Source organism: Nuphar pumila, chromosome 10, assembly GCF_984573655.1.
Source record: "Nuphar pumila chromosome 10, dmNupPumi1.hap1.1, whole genome shotgun sequence".
Lineage (NCBI taxonomy): Eukaryota > Viridiplantae > Streptophyta > Magnoliopsida > Nymphaeales > Nymphaeaceae > Nuphar > Nuphar pumila.
The window spans coordinates 81,972,184-81,994,139 of record NC_143258.1 but is presented as its reverse complement, the minus strand read 5'-3'; the positions used below and the strand labels follow the sequence as shown (position 1 = coordinate 81,994,139).

The 21,956-nt window shown below is 38.3% G+C and overlaps 1 protein-coding gene across 1 annotated transcript; it reads left to right on the top strand.

The window, feature by feature from the left end:
- Positions 1-12,447: 12,447 nt before the first annotated feature.
- Positions 12,448-12,987, top strand: LOC149827046 (transcription factor bHLH148-like). The gene has a single exon (XM_090018418.1). The coding sequence runs from the start codon at positions 12,448-12,450 to the stop codon at positions 12,985-12,987; it is 540 nt and encodes a 179-aa protein (XP_089874544.1).
- Positions 12,988-21,956: the final 8,969 nt, after the last annotated feature.

Sequence of the window (21,956 nt, the reverse complement as noted above, 5' to 3'; positions counted from 1 at the left end):
CTCTCCTCTCCTGTGTTGCGGCCAGAGGGGCGGTGCTCTCTCTCTCTCTCTCAGCGGCGGCCGGCGAAGAGGTGGCAGCAAGGCCGAGGGACGAGCTTTCTCTAGGAGGCAGCTGGTGAAGGGGCGGTGGTTGGTGGAGGCGAGGCCGCCCGGCCACTTCTTCGTTCTTTTTCTTTGAAAAGATTTTTGTCATTTAGCTGATTGCTTTGTTTGCCTTCTTCCTTTTCGTCTAGTTCGATCAGTAAGAGAGGAATCACATGATTTTTTTTTGCTTGTTTAGAATCGCTTTTGGATGCTTTTTGAATTTCAGAACGCCTGAGTTTTTTTTGTTTTCTTCATCGTTTTTCTCTTTCCCCTTTCTTTTTTGAACCCTAACAGGCGGTTTTGTGTATTGAAAAGGGAACTTTCGAAAGATAAGAGTTAGGGCCCTTAAGTTATTCGTAAAGAAGCTAGTTTTTTATTTTTTTTTATTTTTTTGGGTGTTGGTATAAGGTTTTTATGCAAAATTGATCATCAAATCAAACGTGGTGAATCGTCGAATCAAAATTGATGGAGAAGAAGTTGGTTGGAATTGAGCTTTCATCTGTGAAGATCTATGCTTATCTGTTTACTTTTTCAATTTATTTTTCTTCTTGCTTTTTCTTTTAGAGAATTTCTTTGCTCGTCCTTTTTTTTCTTTTCCTTCTGGTCTTTAAGAATTTCACAACAGCAAAGTTGGGGCAAAATAGAGTTAATGTGTAGGTTCATTTTGGTGGTGAGACTAAGTTGTGGTCTCTCTGAGAATCTTTACTCGATATCTTTGAAGAAACTCGTCTCACTTGGTTTAGTTTTGCTTATTAAGAGCATGTTTTGCTTGGGCCCAAGATGAGAATCGTTCTCTCACAATCATGATTATTGTCTAATATAAGCTTATATAGCATAGGGTTTGCTTATGGTTTGAAACTTAGTATGATTTTAAACATATGTTCATATTTGGATTCGACCCATTATCCATGACTGTTCAAGTTGTCCGCACATTGTCATACTGTTGTTACGTAATGAACAAAACCAATGTTCAGTTCCCATCTTTTTTGTTTGTTTCCTTCAACCTTATACAAACCATCAAACATACCCTTAGGGTCTACCAGATATGGTTTATGAAATTTCGTACCGCACCTGGTTTCAACCCAAATTTCTAATAAGATCTGCAGTTTTTCGCGCTTTAGAAAACTTAACAAATATTATTTTACTAGGTATGGATCGGGCCTGACTTAGGCAATCATTATGAGACCTGAATATGACTTTCCTATGGTAGGTCTGGTCAGTCTGAGGTTCAGACTCAGTATCAACACCTTGGAGTCAGATTTGGGTCTGAACCCACTCAGTTTGATTAAATCTGACCTTTTCACACCCTTACATGACATGCATGCATGCATGCACGCATGGGGGTGTTACTAACCTTAGAAATTCTATTTTTTTCAGTGAGGAAATGTCTTGTTGTAAATTAAATCATGAAAAAATCACAAGTGTGTTGATCAGAACCACCCGTGGGTTTTGAACTTGTGACATCCTGTCAACTTAGTGAACTTGGTAACAATCACAAGTCACCCCAACCAGACTTGTCACCTTGCCATGTTAATATAGTCATACAATATATATAGATATATAGATACAGAAACTAGAATATGTAAAGTGTAAACTATTTTGAAACAGCACCAACATGATAATGTGTAAACCCTTTTCTCCTTATTTCTACTTTTTTTTCCTTTCCCCTCCCATCACCTCCTCCTTGTTGACCCTTCCTCCACCTCTTCCCTGGATAACCTTCCTGGCCACCAAAACCACCTGCAACAACTTTTGCTCGGCCACCAGAACCCCCTAGCAAAGGAAGGGGCATGGTGGATGGCCTACCCGACCACTAGAACCATGAAGGATCAAAGTATCTGATGTGTGCAGATGACAGAAAGATCAATAATAAGGTAAGATCGTAACAAGCCTTTTTTAGGAGGAGGTCTACTTTCTCATATTTGCGTGTATATTCTGAGTAAGCCCTCTTCATCTTTTAAGGGAGAGATTGAGGCAGACAGTTTTCACCCTCTTGAGTAGTTGTTACCCAACTCATGTGGGACTTACCAATTTTCTCTCTGAAGAGAGAAAATCGATAAAAAGTTTCACCGTGAAGTTTATCTAAATTGAGTATGTTCAAATGTGCTTCATTTGGCTAAAGCCCTCTATTGGGCAGTTTCATGTGTTGGAGAGAGAGTGGACTCACCTCTCTTCTTAACGCATCATGCATCTCCCACTTGGCCATGTGAAACTAGTCATGATGCATGATTTTACGTCTCACTATTAAGGCATTTCACTTGCATCAATATTCTAGGAATGAGTTATATATTTTAGTTACTCATCTAGCCATATGTCTTATCAGACATATCTTATTCACATACAAGATACATGTTTCAAGAACATTTTCTCTGATATGCCATTTATTAAAGGATCATTAATCATATCAGATGTAGGTAAATAACTTACTTTAATTTCATTTATTTCAATTATATCATGAATATAATGGTATTTTACTATTATATATTTACTTTTAAAATTGTCTGTTCCACTCTTCATAAAAGAGATGACAGTTTGGTTATCACAACAAATTTGGATTGACCTGTTGGTTATATTTCGCTTCAAATAATTAATGAAGCAACTTATCCAAATGACAAATGTGGCAGCAACATTGTATGCAATATATTCTGCTTTCTAAGTATGCTAAGCTACATAGCCTTGTTTCTTATAAGACCAGAAAATTGCTCCTCCTTCAAAGAGGAATTACCATCATCTTTGTTGCCTGCAAAGTAAGCATCAAAATACCCAGTTAATTCTAAAGTATCAACTTGAAAACATAATTTCAAGTTTATAGTCTCTTTTAAATATCAAAATATTCTTTTTATTGCTTGTCTATGAGGCCAACCAGGATTACTTTGGTAGCGACTAACAAGGCCAATAACAAAGTTGATATCAGGTTTTGTGCATAGTATAACATACATCAAGTTTTCAACAACTTGTGTATAAGGGAGACATTCATTATTTCTTATCTATTACTAAGACTATCATTCTTACTCAATTAGATACATTTTACAACATTTGTTCTAACAACAATCACTTATTTTTAATTTCTTGAGTATATGATTTATATACTTTTCTTGACACAAGCTTAAAAGTTTAAAATTTCTATCTCGAGTGATTTTAATTCCAAGAACATATGATGCTTCTCTCATGTCTTTCATCTCGAACTGAGAATTTAACCATGACTTGTTTTGACAATCATATCGTTATCGTTTCTAGTCAAAAGAATGTCATCCACGTATAGTAAGAGAATAACAAATTTACTCTCACTTTTTCAGACATAAACACAGTAGTAAAATTTATTTACCACAAAACTTAATAACGTAATTGCCTTATGAAACTTTAAGTATCACTGACGTGGTGATTGCTTGAGTCCGTATAGGGATTTTTTTCAAAGAAGAGGTATTAACCTTTCTTTTGATTCTTGTTTTGATTTTCGATGTTCATCTGAACTATAAATGATGAACGATGTCCCCGAGCAGTGATCTACAACACTGATGATCGACGAACTTGAGTTGCGATAGAAGGTTGTGGATGAGTCTCTTCACGCAGCAAGAACCTGAGCTCTGATACCACTGAAGGATTGGAGTACTTGATGCATGCAGACGACAGGAAGAACAACAATGAGATAAGGTCGTAAAAAAAAAGAGAGAGAAGGGAACAAAAGATATCAAACATGGCATATACTTCACAAGGAAGGTCATGCGGATGATCTCAAGTCTATATGGAACTTTTCTTAGCTCCAACTTTGTGGGATGTCCGGTTCAGGATGGTCAAATAGAAAAAGGAAGGCCTACATAGCTAATGTTTCAAACAATTCGAACTTCATGTAAGAGAAGTATGAGCACAAAATTTAGCATTGCAATTTAACATTTAAGCAACCTTTTTCACACAGATAAGACGACAATGAGAAGATGAAACAAGAGGAAAGTGTGAATTCCAGAGAGAAGATATGGACATATTAGGTGCACTCTCTTAGATTATCGTTCAACCTACCGTACAAACTATAATGCATACTCCAATAAACTACTTATTACAAATTTGTTCTTTAACTAAAAAAATTACAGTAATATTTTCTAGATAATAAAATTAAATTATATATTAGTTGCCTATCAGATGGGGTCTGCTTTCTCGGATTTGTATGTATATTCTGAGTAAGCCCTCTCCTTTTAAGGGAGAGATTGAGGTTGACGATTTTCAACCTTCTGGGTAATCATTACCCAGCTCATTTGGGACTTACTGAGAGAGAAAATCGGTAAACAGTTTTATCGTGAAGCTTATCCAAATAAAGTACATTCAAATGTACTTCATTTCAATAAGGGTCTCTACCAGGCAGTTTCATGCATTAGAGCGAGAGTGGGCTCACCTCGCTTATCAATGCATGAAATTTTGCGTGAAACATGACCACTATGGTCATGTATGACCTGTTGGAATAAAAAACTGTATAAAATCATATTACAATATAATATGATATGCATGTAAAACAATTGATTCAAACCGTAACAGGGTTTAAGCAAGTCATGTTCAGTTTTAAACCAAAATCTAGACGAGAATAACAAATCAAACATATGCATAGAACAAAATAAAAACAATAATAGAATCATGTTAATATTCTGTAATAGGCTAAGATGTATAAAAATACTCCCCTTAGAGAAGATTCACCCCCACACACGGTGCAAAAAGAGTTCGACGTTCTTCCCCCAGGATACAATAGCCTCGACGATCTGGATTGGTGCACTCTGATGGTAGATTACCCTTTGAAGACAACCTCTATGAATGACTGTTGTAGAACTCTCCTTTTCGAGAAACACCCACAGGGAAGCAAGAGAGAGAAAACAAAATTTGAAAGTAACTAGCATATGTCTATGTAACCGCAACCCTCTAACCACGTCTTATAATCCCTGAACGGGTACTAAAACGTAGAAGTGATCTTTTACTGGTGTTACAAAGTGACGTGACCCATCAACAGAACGATTCATTATCCATTTCTCTTTTTTTCTTTATTTAATCCATATAAAACAATTAATGCAGGACAAAAAGAATATTGGACTTAGATAATGGATATGGCCCTAAATAGCTAATTACTCGGACCCAAACCTGGACCCGAACCCAGACCCGGCCCAGCCCGGCTCAACTCAGCTCGTCACGGTGCGGTGGGCGTGCACGCATATTTGTATGGTAACTATCCCATCCCTTTGTTCTTTGGAATAAGTGATAGAATCTCCATGTAGGTTATAAACCCCATAACTTATTTGGGATTCTTCAATATGAGACTATTCCACATCATCAAAGTCCAAAAAGAACTCCATAAAGGGAGTGGTCTCCAAATTGCTTTCTTCTTTGAATTATTTACTCATCTCTTCTTACATCCAACATTTCCCCACAAACTCAAAAAACGAAAATAGGAGGAAACAAAGATGCAAGATGAAGTATTCTGAAGCAGAACAAATCATGCTTTTAGTAATGGTACCTTCCGGTTTGAACCACTACCTTAGTTGACTAACTTTACCCCCACAGGAATGAAGTGAACTAAAGTCTTGAACTTGAACCTTTGGTGTAGGAGTATCCATTAGCAACAACATGATAAAGGTTTTGGTTGTAATCTTTAGGGGCGACATGTTAATGGTCATGCGTTCGAATCTTGTTTTATGAGTAACTTCAGGAATAACCCAATTCCTTAAATTGCGGCCACAAAGTCACACTCACATAGGTGGGCTTCTCAAGAGATGCACTGCTAACATCTCGCCTAGAAGGCTTTGAACCCATTTAGAGTTTTCACTCTTTCTTTACTTACAGCTACATCATTTTTCTAGAGTAATCAGGAGAAAAGACACAGATACGTAGTATCACATTAAGAAGGTGCTATCCAGTTCACCCTACATCTTGTTATTATCACATTGAATCTACTTTGTGAGATCTCCACACAGATAAGTTGGGTTGCCACTGCAGATGAACTACTGATGGGTTTCAGTCTCATCTCCTCTCTAGATTTCAAGACTTATGACTTATCTAGTCCTTTCGTTAATGTATCAACTGTGTTCTCTTTGGATTCAACATAGTTCACAATAACCGCTAACTAAGACAACAATTCTCTTATAGATTTTATTCTGACTTAGATGTATCTTCTCTATTTTTTATTATATTTTGTGCTTTTGATCTTTGCTATTATGGTCATATTGTCACAATACACAGATATTGAAGGAATTTGTTTGCTCGTTAAAGAAAGTTCCTCTAGAAGTCCCTTTAACCATTCAGCTTTTATTCCTTTAATATCTAAAACACAGAGCTCAGCCTCAAAAGTAGACTGTGACAAGATGGTCTGCTTTACTGATCTCCAGCCGACTACTTCGCCACCCAAGGTAAATACATACCCTGTTACGTCATAACTCTCAGAGTTCATGGCTATCTAGCTCACATCACTATATCCATCAAGAACGATAGAGAATTTCTTGTAATGCAAACTCAAGAAAATAGTTTATTTCAGGTACCTAAGTACCCTGTCCAATGCCTTTCAATGAGTGTGATTTGGACAACTTGTGTATCTACTTAATTTTGTCACAGAGAATGAAATATTCGGTCTCGTGCAATTCGCAAGATACATCAAACTTTCAATAATATGAGAATACCTTAATTGAGACACAGGAACATAAGTTATATTCTTATAAAGAGGAGTAGAAGGGTTATATGGAGTTGCTACAGATCTTTCTTTGTCATAGCCAAATTTCTCAACTACTTTCTCAACAAAGTGAGATTAAGAAATAGTTATTCCATCAGCTGAATGAGTCAATTTTAAGCCTAAGATCACATTTGCAATAACCATATCCTTCATATCAAATCTACTACTAAGAAACGACTTCGTCTCATTCATAATTCTCATATTGAAACCAAGCAAGAGAATGTCATTTACATACAAGCATAAAATGATACATGCATCACTTTTAACTTTGCAATAAACACATTTATCAGATTCATTAACAACAAAGCCAAATGATAAAATAACTTTATCAAATTTTTTATGCCATTGTTTACAGGCTTGTTTTAGTCCATATAATGACTTAACAAGTCTACAAACTTTATTTTCATTACCAGAAGCCACAAAACCCTGAGGTTGATCCATATAGATATCTTATTCAAGATCACCATATAAAAAGGCGGTCTTCACGTCCATTTGATAGACCGAGAGATCATAGATAAAAGCCAGTACAATAAGCACCCTAATTATGGTCATCCATATAACCGAAGAATATGTGTCAAAATAATATATTCCTTCCTTTTGTTTGAACCCCTTGGCAATCAGTCTAGCCTTGTACTTATCAATGGATCAATTTGGTTTTAACTTCTTCTTAAAGATCTATTTGCACCCAATAGTAGAGCTACCATGAGAGAGGTTAACTAGTTCTTAAGTGTCATTAGAGATAATGGAATTCATTTCACTCTTTATGGCTTCTTTCTAATGCCTTGCTTCAAGTGAAGCCATTGTATCTCGAAAAGTGGGAGGATTATCCTCGATAAGGTAAGTGATATAATCACTTCCCGAATCCTTGGTAATTCATGGTCTATTGCTCCTTCTTGGTTCAACCACTTCTTCGAATTCATTTGGATAAGAGTGAAAACAAGATGGCTCAACCTCCACATCTGTCATCCTTTCCACATGTGTGAAAATGGAACCAAAAGTTGAAGGTACATCTAAAGAAAAAAGATTCTAAGGTACACAAACTTTCATGAGAAATGCATCCTCAAAGAATATAGCTTCTTAAAGCTCAACAATAGAGTTTACATCTATGCCAGATATCTAAGACTTAATTACTAAGAACTTATAGGCGTAGTGGTTCTCTACATAACTCAATAAGACAACATCTACAATTTTAAGACCTAGTTTCTTCCTGTTGTGCTCTGTGACAAGAACCTTTACAAGGCATCTCCACACATTGAGGTATTTTAAGCTAGATTTTCTATTTCTCTAGAGTTCAAATGGGCTATTATCTTATGCTTCTGGGAAACTCTATTCAGAATATGACAAGCCGTATTCAGAGCATCCTTTCACATATAGGTAGGTAATCCAGAACTCCCAAGTAGAGCATTTATCACGTCAGTTAGGGTTCTATTCTTTCTTTCTGCAATCCATTAGATTGAGGAGAATATAGAGCAATAAACTCATAAACTATGCCAATAGATTGACAATATTTATCAAGTTTGTTAGACATATATTCTCCTCCTCTATCAGACCTCAATCTTTTAAGTTTTATACCAGTTTGTGTTTCTGCTTTATTCTTAAAAATAAGAAACATATCAAAAGCTTCATCTTTTGATTTTAGCAGATACACATAATAATATTTAGTGTCATTATCTATAAAAGTGATAAAATACTTTTTTATGATTTCTAGTTAACACTTCATTAAAGTCACAAATATTTGTGTGCACCAAATCCAATATTTCAGAATCTCTAACAATCGTATGAAATAGTTTTCTACATTATTTTGCTTGCAAACAAATTTCACACTTTTTAGTTTTATTTATGGAATGTTCAGGAATCATTTTCAAGTTCATCATGTGTTTTATAGAATTAAAATTCACATGACTTAATTTATAATGCCAAAAATCAAATGATTTTATATTGTAAGCAACATTAGATAATGAATCAAAAGAAATATCATTCTCTAATTTATTACTACAAACATGTTCAACACAAAGTTTAAACAAACCAACATCTAAATACCCCTTGCCAATAAATGTTTCAGAATGTAAAATAACAACTTTATTACATTTAAAGTTAAACTCATAACCCTCTCTAACTAGACATGAACCACTTAAAATATTCTCTCTAACTACAGGCACATGATGCATTCTGTGTAGAGATAGAACTTGTTCTGAAGGAAACTTCATGTTCACGCATTCAATCCCCAACACCTTTGCAGTCATGGAATTGCCCATAGTCACGGATCTGCCTGCAGTAGCCTGGTAAGAGACAATGACAGACTTATCAGCACAAATGTGCACATTAGCCCCAGTGTCAACAAACCACTCAATTGGCTCATAAACATGATAGATTTGAGGGTTAACAGAAATATACCCATCACTAATCCCAATGACCTTAATCACCATATTGACTTGAGGAGTACCATCTATGGTCCCATGAGCCTTAGCCTTCTTTGAAGGACATTCCTTGGCCCAGTGCCTAACCTGTCCACAGTTCCAACAAAGTTTGTTCTTTATTTTTTTCTAGATTTTGGCCTTTGGTTTGAATTGGTTTTTCATTGCAGGTTTAACTTTTTGACCCTTGCCTTTAAATGATTCGGTCATCATATTCACTTTAGGCTGTTCAGTTGGCATCACAACTTGTTTCTGACTCCTATGCTCTTCCTCAATGGCTATAGCTACCATAAGATCATCTAGGGAGATCTTTTCTCTACGGTGCTTGAGAGACATGTCAAAGTCTACCCATGACTTAAGAATTTTTTTCACGATAGTCATGACTTGAAACTTCTAAGAAAGTTTCATATTAGCCTCAGCCAAACTATGAAGTAATAACAGAAACTCATGTGCTTGTTCAGTGACCGACTTGCTGTCAACCATCTGATATTTCAAAAACTTGGCAACCGAGTACTTCTCAAGACCTTGGTCTTCGGTATTGTACTTTTTGTCAAGTTGATCCCATAGGGCTTTAGCAGTGGTAGACGATGAATTGTATACGTCGAATAAAGTGTTAGACAGAGCCAACAGAATGCAACCACGACATATATTATCCTTCTCTTTCCACTCTACAACTGCAGTAACAACGACGAGATTATGATCAGTATAAAAAATCGAAGGACATTCGAACTCTAGAACAAATAACAAGCCTATAGTCGTGAACCAGATTTTCATGCGTTGTTGTCAGCGCTTGAAATTCTGACCCACAAATTTTTCAGGCATACTGGAGATGTCTACTTTCGGTATAAAACTAGATGAAATCGACATGCTAAGAATCTTCTTTAAGATTGTTGGAATAAAAAACAGTATCATAATGCAAATCAAATTACAATACAACATGATATGCATGTAAAACAATTGATTTAAACTGTAGCAGGGTTCAAGCATGTCATGTTCAGTTTTAAACCAAAATCCAGACGAGAATAACAGATCAAATATATGCATAGAACAAAATAAGAACAACAATAGAATCATGTTAATATTCTGTAATAGGTTAAGGCGTATAAAAATACTCTCCTTAGAGAAGATTCACCCCCACATACGGTGCAAAAATAGTTCGACGTTCTTCTCCCAGGATACAATAGCCTCAACGATTTGGATCGGTGCACTTGGATGGTAGATCACCCTTCAAAGACAACCTCTGTGAACGACTGCTGCAGAATTCTCCTTTCCAAGAAATACCTACAGGAAGCAAGAGAGAGCAGAGAGAAAGAAAATAAAATTCGAGAGTCACTAGCATCTGTCTATGTTACCGCAGTCCTCTAACCACGTTTTATAATCCCTGAATGTGTACTAAAATGTGAAAGAGATCTGTTATCGGTGTTACGAAGTGACATGATCCGTCAACAGAATGATCTGTTATCCATTTTTCTTTTTTTTATTTAATCTAAATAAAATAATTAATGCGGGACAAAAAAACATTGGACTTACATAATGGATATGGCCCTAAAGGACCAATTACCCGTACCCGACACGGCGGGCAGACGCGTGTGTGTAGTAACTATCATATCCTTTTGTTCTTTAGAACAAGTGATAGAATCTCCACGTAGGTTATAAACTCCAAACCTTTTTGAGATTCTTCAATATGAAACTATTCCACATCATCAAAGTCCAAAAAGAACTTAATAAAGAAAGTGATCTCCAAATTACTTTCTTTTTTAAATTATTTACTCATCTCTTCTTACATCCAAAATGACCAACATTTCTCACTTGGCCATGTAAAACTAATCACGAACCACGTCAAAAGGATTGTATCCGACCAATGATTGGGTGGCACTTAAGCCTCTTTTGCTCTTCTACGAGCAATAGGGAAAAAGAGAGAGAGAAGAAAGAAGGAAGGTTGTTCAGTGCACCAGTGAGAGAGTAAAAAGGAAAGAAGAGAATGAGAAAAAAAAATTTAGAGCAGGAGTAGGTTCTATTGACTCAAAATAAAGTTTACATGGTTTAGTCTTTCTCTTTATATATATATATATAGAGAGAGAGAGAGAAAGAGAGTAACATGGCCAACATGCGAATCCATGTTTTCTGGTCACAGTCGGCAAAAGATCACTTAACTGGGCAAAGAGATCGGGCCAGCCCTGCCTACTGAGCCGAGCCTACCCTCCGAAATCACAAGCACCTCGTGAGCGTCGCCCACGGCTGAGGCTCGGGCAATACATGTACAGGTAACTTGAGCCACGTGGGCCCTCTGGACAAGATGGGTGTCTAGCAACCTTCCACGTGTGTGAGTAGGGTAGGCCCGGGCTTGACTGCGTCATCACATGAATTGTCAGGCATTAAGTGATCATGTGAGGGCATGTGCGTTCCGTTGGGTTGGATGGTGATAACCCCTCGCCCTTTCCTTCTCATTCATCTGGCTGGTCTCGGCTCAATGTTGGAACGAAAATGAGCCAAGATCCCCTATTCAATGATGAGCAGTAACTCGCTTCAAGTGTAGTTGGTTAGCTTGGTTGGGATACTTTACTGTTGTAGTCTAAAACTTTATGATCAAGCTATATATGGTTAGCATCATTTTTTTTTTTTTGCTAAACAAAGAAAACTCCGAATCATTGAGTTTACATTGGCAGTCTTCCATTTTAGTAAAAACCTTTGGGATTTGCCTTGCTCACTGAAAAGCACACCCAGCTTCGACCTTACCTTGCGGCAAGGGACGCTCCTAGTGGGTTTCGTACTCACGATATGAGCTCACAGTTTTTTTTTTTTGCATTTTACTAGTAAAAACAAACATGTCAAAGATATCTCTATCATAAATACCATAGTAATTTATATTATGGAAGCATTAAACATATGGGAAACTAAAGAATCTGAGGAAACTTGGAGCACCAACCATACTTGAGCTAATTATAAGACCAAGCTTGGCTCCATGCTAGCATGGTTGAGCCGAGCCAGGTGCCCCATATGAGCCAGATCCTGTGTATCTGACGGCAGGGGGGAATTGTCAGGGAAGTGTCTAGTAAAGAAAATCATATTTTTTTTTGAAAAAAATAGCCTATGAAGCCAAAAATAAAAAATCAAGGTGGGCCCCAGTGCCTGGTTGGCATGACATTTCTGGGACAAACCCCACACCCCCACAATGATTTAAGCAAACCCACTGCCTCCCTCCTCCCATTCTCAACCTCTCTCTACTTTCTCTCTCTATACCTTCTCATTTCTACAATGGATGAAAGAGGAGCCATCTCTGCAAGAAACACAATCTCATACCTGCAATGTCTCCTGCCTGCCTTGGGAGAAACACCAGACAGGAGCAGCAGCAGCAGCAGCAGTGTGGTGCAGAGGGGGAAGATGATCAAGATGGCTGCTGACTTTGGCCTTGTTGTCCAGCCCTCAAATGGGTACCATTGGTGTAAAGCCCTCAGGCTCAAGCTCCAAACCAAGAAGGCAAGAAGGCTCAGGATGCTCATGAGGAGGAATAAAAAGCACTACTCCATGGCCTCTTCCACGAGTAGAAAAGACAGGTCTCTCTTGAAAGGAAGTCTTTTGAGTGAGGAAGATGGCGTTGAGAAGAAGGTGAAGGCATTGAAGAGGTTGGTCCCTGGAGGGCAAGCCATGGGTTTGGAGAGGCTCTTTGAGGAGACTGCAGATTACATAATGGCCCTCCAAGGGCAGGTCACGGCCATGAAGGCTCTAGCAAGCTTCTTTGAATCGGTGGATGAGGAGGAGAAGACGAAGAAGAACAAGAATAAAGAGCCATGTTAGCCTAGCTATGAAGCCTTTTGTTTGATTCATCATCATCTTTTTCAAGTGTTGCCATCAAAGAGAGAGAGAGAGAGAGAGAGAGAGAGCAATCCGTTATTTTTCTTCTTGGTTTCTCTGCTCTTTCCTTTTCTTCTTGTTTTTATTTTCTTTTGGTTTATGTTTATGATGAGATTTCAACCTAAACCAATGAGGTATTTTTATTTTGTAACACTTACCATGGTGTTTTCCTTTTCTGGTTATGGAACCTCTCTCTCTCCACCTCTCTCTACAGAATGGAAAGAATCACAGATGTGGAATTGCTTTAACGTGCAAGTCTTGGCATTCCAGCTGTACAGGAAAAAAGTGAGAAACAATAAGTATTTATGGTGAAGAAACATGAATTATGGGGTATGTTCTAGTTCTATTAGAGAATGACCTCTATATCCATTGATGGTTTTCATGGACAAAAAATTATCCATGATATATATAGATAGCCACGTTCCATTGAGCTATGATGAGTCTTATGTTGGTGGGACAAGGCTTCTAAAGGTGGTGATAATGAGTTGTGCTGGGGGGAGAACTTATCTTGTGAATCAAATTTAAGAGGGTTAACTTTCTGCCAATAATTGAGTCCCTTTCCTTAGGTCATTTTGTCCCAAACAAAATAACTAGCTGGGACTCACTAGTTTGTAGGGTAGGGAAAGTTCTGTTCAATTCCTACCAAACAAAGTTGCAGCATGTCTTGGCTAAGCTACCAGACTTGGATGCATGGTTGGAAAGAGTAGGATGAAGGAGCTTAATTGCTCAAGAGTCACGATTCAAGGAAAGAGTTTGGGCAATAAGTTCTTCAAAGGTACATTTTGGCACCATATGAAACTTGACCAACTTCATCAACCCCACAACATTTTCACTGAGAGAGGACCACAGTCTACTCAGTGAGGGAACAAAATCCGGCGGAAGAGTCCATGCCTTGGCCATGATGGCTAAGCCCAATTAAGGGCCTAAAATTCCAGCAAAGCCCTCATCAACATTGCCTTTAGACATCACGCACAAGGTTACCAAGTTCATGACCTCCAGTGTTTCCACTACAAATTAAACATGATAAAGTTCATGAACAACAAATTTTCTACAAATATCTGAAATGTTGTAGTTCATGAACTTGGTCAAGTTTCACACGGTTCATGAACATATAGACAATTAGGAACTTATGTGAGCTTTTGCATGGTTGGCAAACTTGCCACTTTAATCCTTGACTTGGCTGGGTTATCATGTATCGGGCACCTAGTAATTCAAAATTAAACTAAGGTTAACATGTTTTTTCCCCCGACTCGACCAATTTTTTATAATAAATTGTTCGATTTCGATCACAAATTAACCAAGACTCTTGGCCGAGTCTCATCAAAACATATGATGCATAATTTGCTTGGGGTTTTTGACAGTCACATGTTAGAGTCAATCCTAGTTAACTTAAACATGATTCAAAGGTTATATTTTATTTTTATATATAAATTGAAACAAGGGTTCTTAGTCTTAATTTATTTTGAATATCTTTTAACCATTTTAGGCTGACACACACACACAAACATAGAAATTCTGTTGATTGCCATGCTTCAGTGTGAATGACTGAGTCATCCCAGCCTAGCCACTAGGTCAAGCTTAGCCAATACGAGACCAGGTTCCAAGTTTGCCAACCATGATGTTTTATATCCTTAGTGTTAGGATTAGCCTAGTATTTTTTTGCTTGAGCATTGACAATCAGTGAGCTGCACTTAGACTGAACCAACCAAGATTAAGATTATGTTCATGGTCTGACCTAGGGTCCATTGGTCTATTATTGTTGGTTAAAGACTATGCAACAAGCATATATAAGCTGCATGAGGGGGGGTCATTGTTGGTAAATGGAAGAAAGGATATGACATATAAGAGAGAAGAAGAAAATCATTTACAGAAAAGAGAGAGAGAGAGAGAGAGAGAGAGAGAGAGAGAACTAAATGAATGAGAAGAGTAAGAAGAGGAGGAAGAGTTAAGGAGTTATCACATGGAGTGCATGAAGAATCACCTCGAGCCGTGACCTCCATGATGACAATATCCAAATGTTGTTTTTATATTTGTTTTGTTTATTGGGGCGTTAGGGAAGAGGGTTTTGTAGGGACAGTGGATGACACACACGTCTCTTGCAGGGAACAGCATGGCAAATTGATGTCTTTTAGGGGAGGACTGAGTGGGTGGGGGTACCCTTCCAATGTTAAGGTCAAGCAATAGATTAATCTCATTAAGTTTTTGACAAAGCCTCAACACCCAGGTGGTGCATTGTACCTTTTTTTTTCCTTTTCTTTTTTCTTTGGGGACTTCATTTTATATTGTGAATGTGGTAGAAGCCACGCACGTGGACCCCTTGTGGTTGTCCACCACGATGCAACCACGTGCGCACATGCAACTGTGTAACATAGTACCACCACCACCACCACTCCCAAGATTGCACGTTGCTTACTTCGACACATGCTGCCGAAGAGAGAGAGAGAGATGGGGTTGGTTTGGTATTGTTTACAGGAATGTCAATGGGTCGGGTCGATCGAAAGATTAAACCGAATCCAGATCCGACTAGTTTAAAACCGGGTATTTACGTTTAATCGGATTCAAATTCGGATTTCAATGAAAAATTAAACTCTTTAGACTTTCAGTATTGTTTATAGGGATGTCAACGGGTAGGGTCGGATCTAACATTACTGAATATGACCTAATCAGATTCAGATTAGGGTTACATTCTACCCGTTGACATCCCTAATTGTTTAGACTTTCATCACAAGCGACGGACAAAAAATCCTACTACTGAGAGAGAGAGAGAGAGAGAGAGAGAGAGAGAGAGAGAGAGAGAGAGAGAGTTGCTTTGGTTTAGACTTTCATTAAAGTCCATAAATGACCGTTGGCAAAAAACCGAGAGAGAGAGAGAGCATTCACCATTCAACATTACCAAAATACATCCAACAGAATATTGGATGCGAGCGACAAAAGAGAAACATAAGAGCAAAGCAACCACAATCTAGATGGTGATTGTGCATAGATCAGAGTACAAGCCGATCAGCCCCTCCCCCCTACTATGTAACTTAAGAGCCAGATACACATCAGACATGACCCGTTGCCGAAGCCTTTCGAAATCGAATTTGATGCCCCTGAAAAAGATGTTGTTTCTTTCGGTCCATATGACCCACCATGCTGAAAGCAACCAAACCCGCCACAATAATCTCCATTTTTTTGTGTCGTACAATCCTGGGACCAAGCAAGAGGTCCCGAATAACGGAGCACGGATGAGTTTGAACAGGTGGCGCACCCCAAGTTTGAAAAAATAAGTCTAGAACGACCGGGCAGAGCCAAAATAGGTGAGTCGTGTCCTCTACAGCCTTCTCGCAAAGAACACACATGCTTGGAAATTGAATCCCCTGTTTCCTGTCATTAATTTGGGTTTGAACACGATCCAGAGCCACAAGTCACGCCAAAGCTTTTGCCCTTAGAGCTGGCCCCTTACCCCACATACAATCACTGGGAAACCAGTCCATCCCTGACGGCAACAAGGAATGGTAAACTTGCTTAATGAAGAACCTATCTCCGCTCGCCATAGCCCAGTGAAGCCACGGTAGGCCATGGACCGACCTAAGATCTCTGCCACTGAAGGATCGAAGTGTCTTCCGCCACTCCAGCCAGAGGGACGAGTGACACACTGAACTTGGTGTGGAAAGAAGGGATTCATGTAGACTACCATATTTTTGCCTAACAAACGTAGCCCAAGAAGATTGAGATGTGGAAGCTTCCCAAGCCCACTTCAAGACTAAAACGATGCTCCTCTTTCTCAGAGCTGGAATCTCCAAGCCGCCTCGCTGCCTCGGGAGAACGATCTGTTGCTAAGAAACAAGCGGATACTTTTTGTGCGACACATTCCCAGACCAAAGGAAGTGCGAAAGCAAGCGGTTAATCGTCTGCTCTACTATCGTCGGTATAATAGACATGCTCATTCGAAACTCTGGTAATCTGGCTAAAACATGGAGAATGAGCATCACTCGTCCCGCAAAGGATAAATATCGAGCCTTCCAAGCCTGCAATCTCCCTTGCACCCGCTCTATGGTAGACCTCCAAGTAGAAGTTCCTGCTGGCTGCCGAGAGTGCAACGATAGACCCAAGAAATTGACAGGAAGGTCGGATATTGGGCAGTTGAAGATCCTTGCAGCAGCCGATTGGAGAAGAGGGTCAGCATTGAGTAAGACCAGAGCTCACTTACTCTCGTTCAGGCGAAGGCCTGAAATTGCAGCGAAGACTTTAATAATGAAGCACAACCTGGACATTTGATTAACATTCGCATGTCCAAAAATTAAAGTATCGTCTGCATATTGAATTGTGTGACCAACAAAACCAGGAATGCCCAAGGATTCCAAGAAGCCTGTTTCTTCTGCCCTTTTCATGAGAATAGGTAAACCATCTACCGCGATATTAAAAAGGATAGGTGCTAGAGGACAACCCTGTCGTACACCTCTAGCCAACTTGAATTCTTCCCCTCTCATTCCATTGATGCAAACTAATGATACGGATTTTGTGACCAAATCCTTAACCCATGCTATAAACCGGCTGCCAAACCCCATATTTGTTAGAGATTCAATCAGAAAATCCCATGCCAGACTGTCATAAGCCTTGTGAAAATCCAATTTTAGCATGAAGTGCGGTGATCCAGTCGACTGTAAAGAGTGAAGAAGCTCAGTTGCACAAATAAAAGATCCTTGCAAACTTTGACCTGGAATAAAAGCACCCTGGTTCGGAGAAACAAGTTGATCAATGACAGTGCGCAATCAATTAGCCAACACCTTAGATATAATGCGATACAGAGCACCCATCACCGAAATCGGCCTGAAGTTGGATATGTCTGACGCCCCTTGCCTCTTAGGAATCAAAGAGATGACTGTCACATGATATGGTTTAAGCAACCTCGCATTACGATAGAATTCATCGAACAAGTGAAGCAGGTCAGTTTTAACACTTGACCAAAATGCTTTAAAGAAGTCGATGTGAAAACCATCAAGGTCTGGTGCCTTCCATCCCAATAGTTCGTTAATAGCATTCGAAATCTCCACTTCAGTGAATCTAACCTGCAAAGAAACAGATTGGTTTGCCGCCAACCGCTTATAGCCCATATCGCCGATGACACCCCCGACGCCTAAGTCGGCCGAATACAACCTGGAGAAATAAAAAGTAATAGCTGGCAGGCAATTGAGAGAGAGAGAGAGAGAGAGAGAGAGAGAGAGAGAGAGAGGGAGGGAGGGTGGCTTTTCAGATTTTCTTTTTGAGAAGAAGAAGCTGAGGCGTTTATATTTTATCTTGAGTTTGGGTTGTATCAAAAGAGTGCATGAGATGCATTGACCAAACATCAATTTCTATCATCCAGAGTGATACTGTATTTGCAGAATGCAGAAGGAATTAGGCCTTCTACTTCAAATCACCACGCCCTAGCATCCTTACCTTGTAGATTTCAATCCCTCGTCGACATTAAAGAAATAAGCCATTGTACCAATTTGCAGGAGGCAACAATACCACTTGGGTCAGTCTAGCTGGTGGGGAACCAATCGGGAATTTCGCAGGCCCATCTGTACACATATACTAGCCCAGACCTAGCTAGATGAATTTGATCAAAGTTCACTAGTAGATTCGGAAAAAAAAATTATGGTTTTTCTTTGACTACAGTAATGCACCAACATGAAAGAGCATCAATTATATATATATGCACCCTCTATCACCTTGTTCTGTTCCATTTTCTTGATTGTTTTTTGTGCAAGCTTTACAGATGATATATGTGGTTGTTTAGTAAAAAACATATTCTAGATTGTTTGATCACACTGTATAAGCAGCCTAACGGCTTTAAAATACAGTAGTCTATAATATGTGAAAATTTCATGATTGATTTTATGTCGTGACCACTCAATCAAAAGTACATTACCTAGTAGATGGACCATGCTGAATGCATCTGCAGGGGTCAAATTGATCAAATGAAACTTTCCACTATGAGTTTAGCTAAAGAATAAAGTACTCTAGAATGCAGCTAATATTTTTCATATATATGAATATTTGAACCCTCTTTACTCATGAATGCATTGAAACACTCCCAGTTATCCGCAGGCCTGCCGCTCATGGTCAGATTTGGCATGAAACCATAGCCTTCAAGCGAACTAGATCATCTCAAATCTTAATATGAAATCCCTACCAAGTCTTGAATCAATGGTTTTAAGGTTTGATGAGAGGACAGGCTCGGACTAAAAAACTAAGGATCCTTAATCCTTAATCCAGACCCTTGAGGTTAGGACCCTAGTCGAACCAAAAACATCCTTGGATAATTGTCATCTGCCTGACACACATGCCAGCGAGAACTCAATTAACATTACTAGAACATAAAGCAATAGCCAGCTTACACTTAAAAGTGAGTGGTTTGGCACACTTTTTACAATCAAACTAAAGAAGCACAAAGCACCATCAAACCATGTGTAGGTCAATCAAGTTGGTCCTGTTATGTCAATCAACATATTGCATCACATGAATCAATCATGCAAGGCCTGAGAGGTCAAGTTGGTACCATAGAAAGCTATGAGGAAAAAGTCTTGAAGGATTTACCATGGAGGCAAGAATTTGAACAGCACAGGGAAATTTTCAAATGACAAATGGAGGTAGAACTAAAAGTACGCGGACCAAGCAAAGGCAAAAAATGGGGAAATTTCATTATAGTCCCACTTCTCGACTGATATAGCAAAGGGAGACTCACATTTTTTAAAAAGACATTTCAAAACCTAACCTTTCACTAAAACTGTCAAATAGGACCTAAGTGGGAGCAACCAAGGTTAACCATGAGTTATGTACAATAAAGCTACTAGACGTACTGCCTCTATTGCATAATAATATATGCAGGAAACACTATATCCTATATGAATCTTAACCATGAAATTAGTTTCAGGTCTTTTAAGAAAATATGAGACTATTTTTGAAATATCAGGATAATGGAATTTTCTCTAGGAAAAAAGACCAAGCGTTCATGTTTTAATTACATTGGTTTTCATGGAAAAGTGCCATGCTGACAATCCAAACTGGAAATGTATCATTTTCTTTCCAAACAAGCAAATTGGTAACCAAAGAAAATGACAATCTTTTTCCCGTGTAAACAAAAGAATAATGTAAGTACAAATGCAACAGGCACTCTTTGTCCATTTATCACAAGGGCTTAAGCTTCACATGCATGTGCACATTAAAGTGCTTGCAGAGTGCAAACATGGGGAATTCATGATTGAAGTGAAAAGTAAGTAACCCTGAGTACTATGTAGACTATAGACAATTATATAGAAGTTCTGCTCTGAATGTGTATTGTGTTAGTGGTTTTTCGGTCCAATGAGATAGCTGGATGATTAGGTTTCACTATAGGTCGTAACTGAGGGGTATCCTGCTCGAATCCCATGGGGTTATCTCCAAATTTGTCTATCAAAACAAAAAAGAAAAGAAAAGAAAAGAAAATTAGTGATGCTTTATCACAAATGTATCAGAATAAGACCTTTCTAGAAATAAGTTTTCACATAATGTTATGGATATGGGAGAGCTCAACCTAGGCTCAGGCACGGCCAGCCAACTTAGTTTGAGCTTGGCTTGGTTAAGTTTCCGAGCTTCATATTCCTCACGAACCTTTTGTATAGTAAGCTTCAGGGTTTTCCTTTAATTATGTGTGTGTTAACACGCATATAGGTTTGATTAGAACTGAAGCTAGTGATAGTACCACACTATCTAGTGAAAAACACAGATTTTCTAATGATTTATCGAGTGCTTCACAGATTAGATTTTACATATGTAATTAAACACCAATGGCCCACAATGCACCAAAATTTTCTAAAACAAGTCTTTTATATGCCACAGTAACTTGATTAAGAGCATGTTCTCTAGTGTAAAAAAGCTATGGTAAAATACAGTTGTAGTATCTGATTAAGTGGATAACAACTATAAATGTGACCTCCTGTATAGCATGTTACTGCCAATGATATCAAATCTTTACCTTATAAATGAGCTTAGGTTTTGTACCAATGATAGTATTGTACTCTCTAGTAAAGCCCATTTCTTTTAGGGAAAGTGCAATCGAGTACTAATTAACTTGGCCAACGAAGGTTCTTTTAATGTTCTATCTGAAATTGATTGTGGTATCATGTCTGCCCAATGCCATACGGTCTCTTAAATTACTTGCTATGGTTTATTAAAGACAACCATTACAAGAATTGTTTCCAGGCGCAATAAATCTGTTGGTATTCCAAAAGAAAAAGGAAAAAAGGAACATTTACATGACTCTTTAGATTTGAATGATATATTGATTGATTCCTTTAAGTTCTTCAAGCTAAGCAGAACACAAAAAAGATCCTATGCTAAAGTTTCTTTCATGTGGTTTTTCCCTAGGGAATCGCACTGAGGAGCTTTCTCACCCTTCTCACCTTGTTTGCATGCTTTCATCATCAATACACTTTAATGAGATTCTCCATTGTGGGAGTTGGAAATCCATTTAATGAATGCATGCAATGAGCACCCTTTGGCTTATACTTTCTTATAACACATATATAGCATGCATGCTTCCCCCCTGTGTCTATGGGAATTAAATAACTTAATTCACTCAATTTCAGTTTGGTATGTGTCTCTTTCCTATTATCTTATCCTGCAGAGTGGTTTTTTTTTATTGCATTTGAAAATTCGGGAAATATAAACATATTAAATTTGCCATACTAAACTTCTATTAATATTGAAGTATCCTTCAACACTAGATGCATATGCATGATCGCCTAAACACCTCACCTCCAAATTTTTTGGTTTCTCGTGCTTGTTCCTATGTGCTAGAATTTGTTTTAATCCAACCTTTTTGTCTTTTCCTTTTCTAAACCACATTCAGATGAATGTTTTATTATACCTTCCACATTTTCTTTAAATCATACCTACCCTTGTAC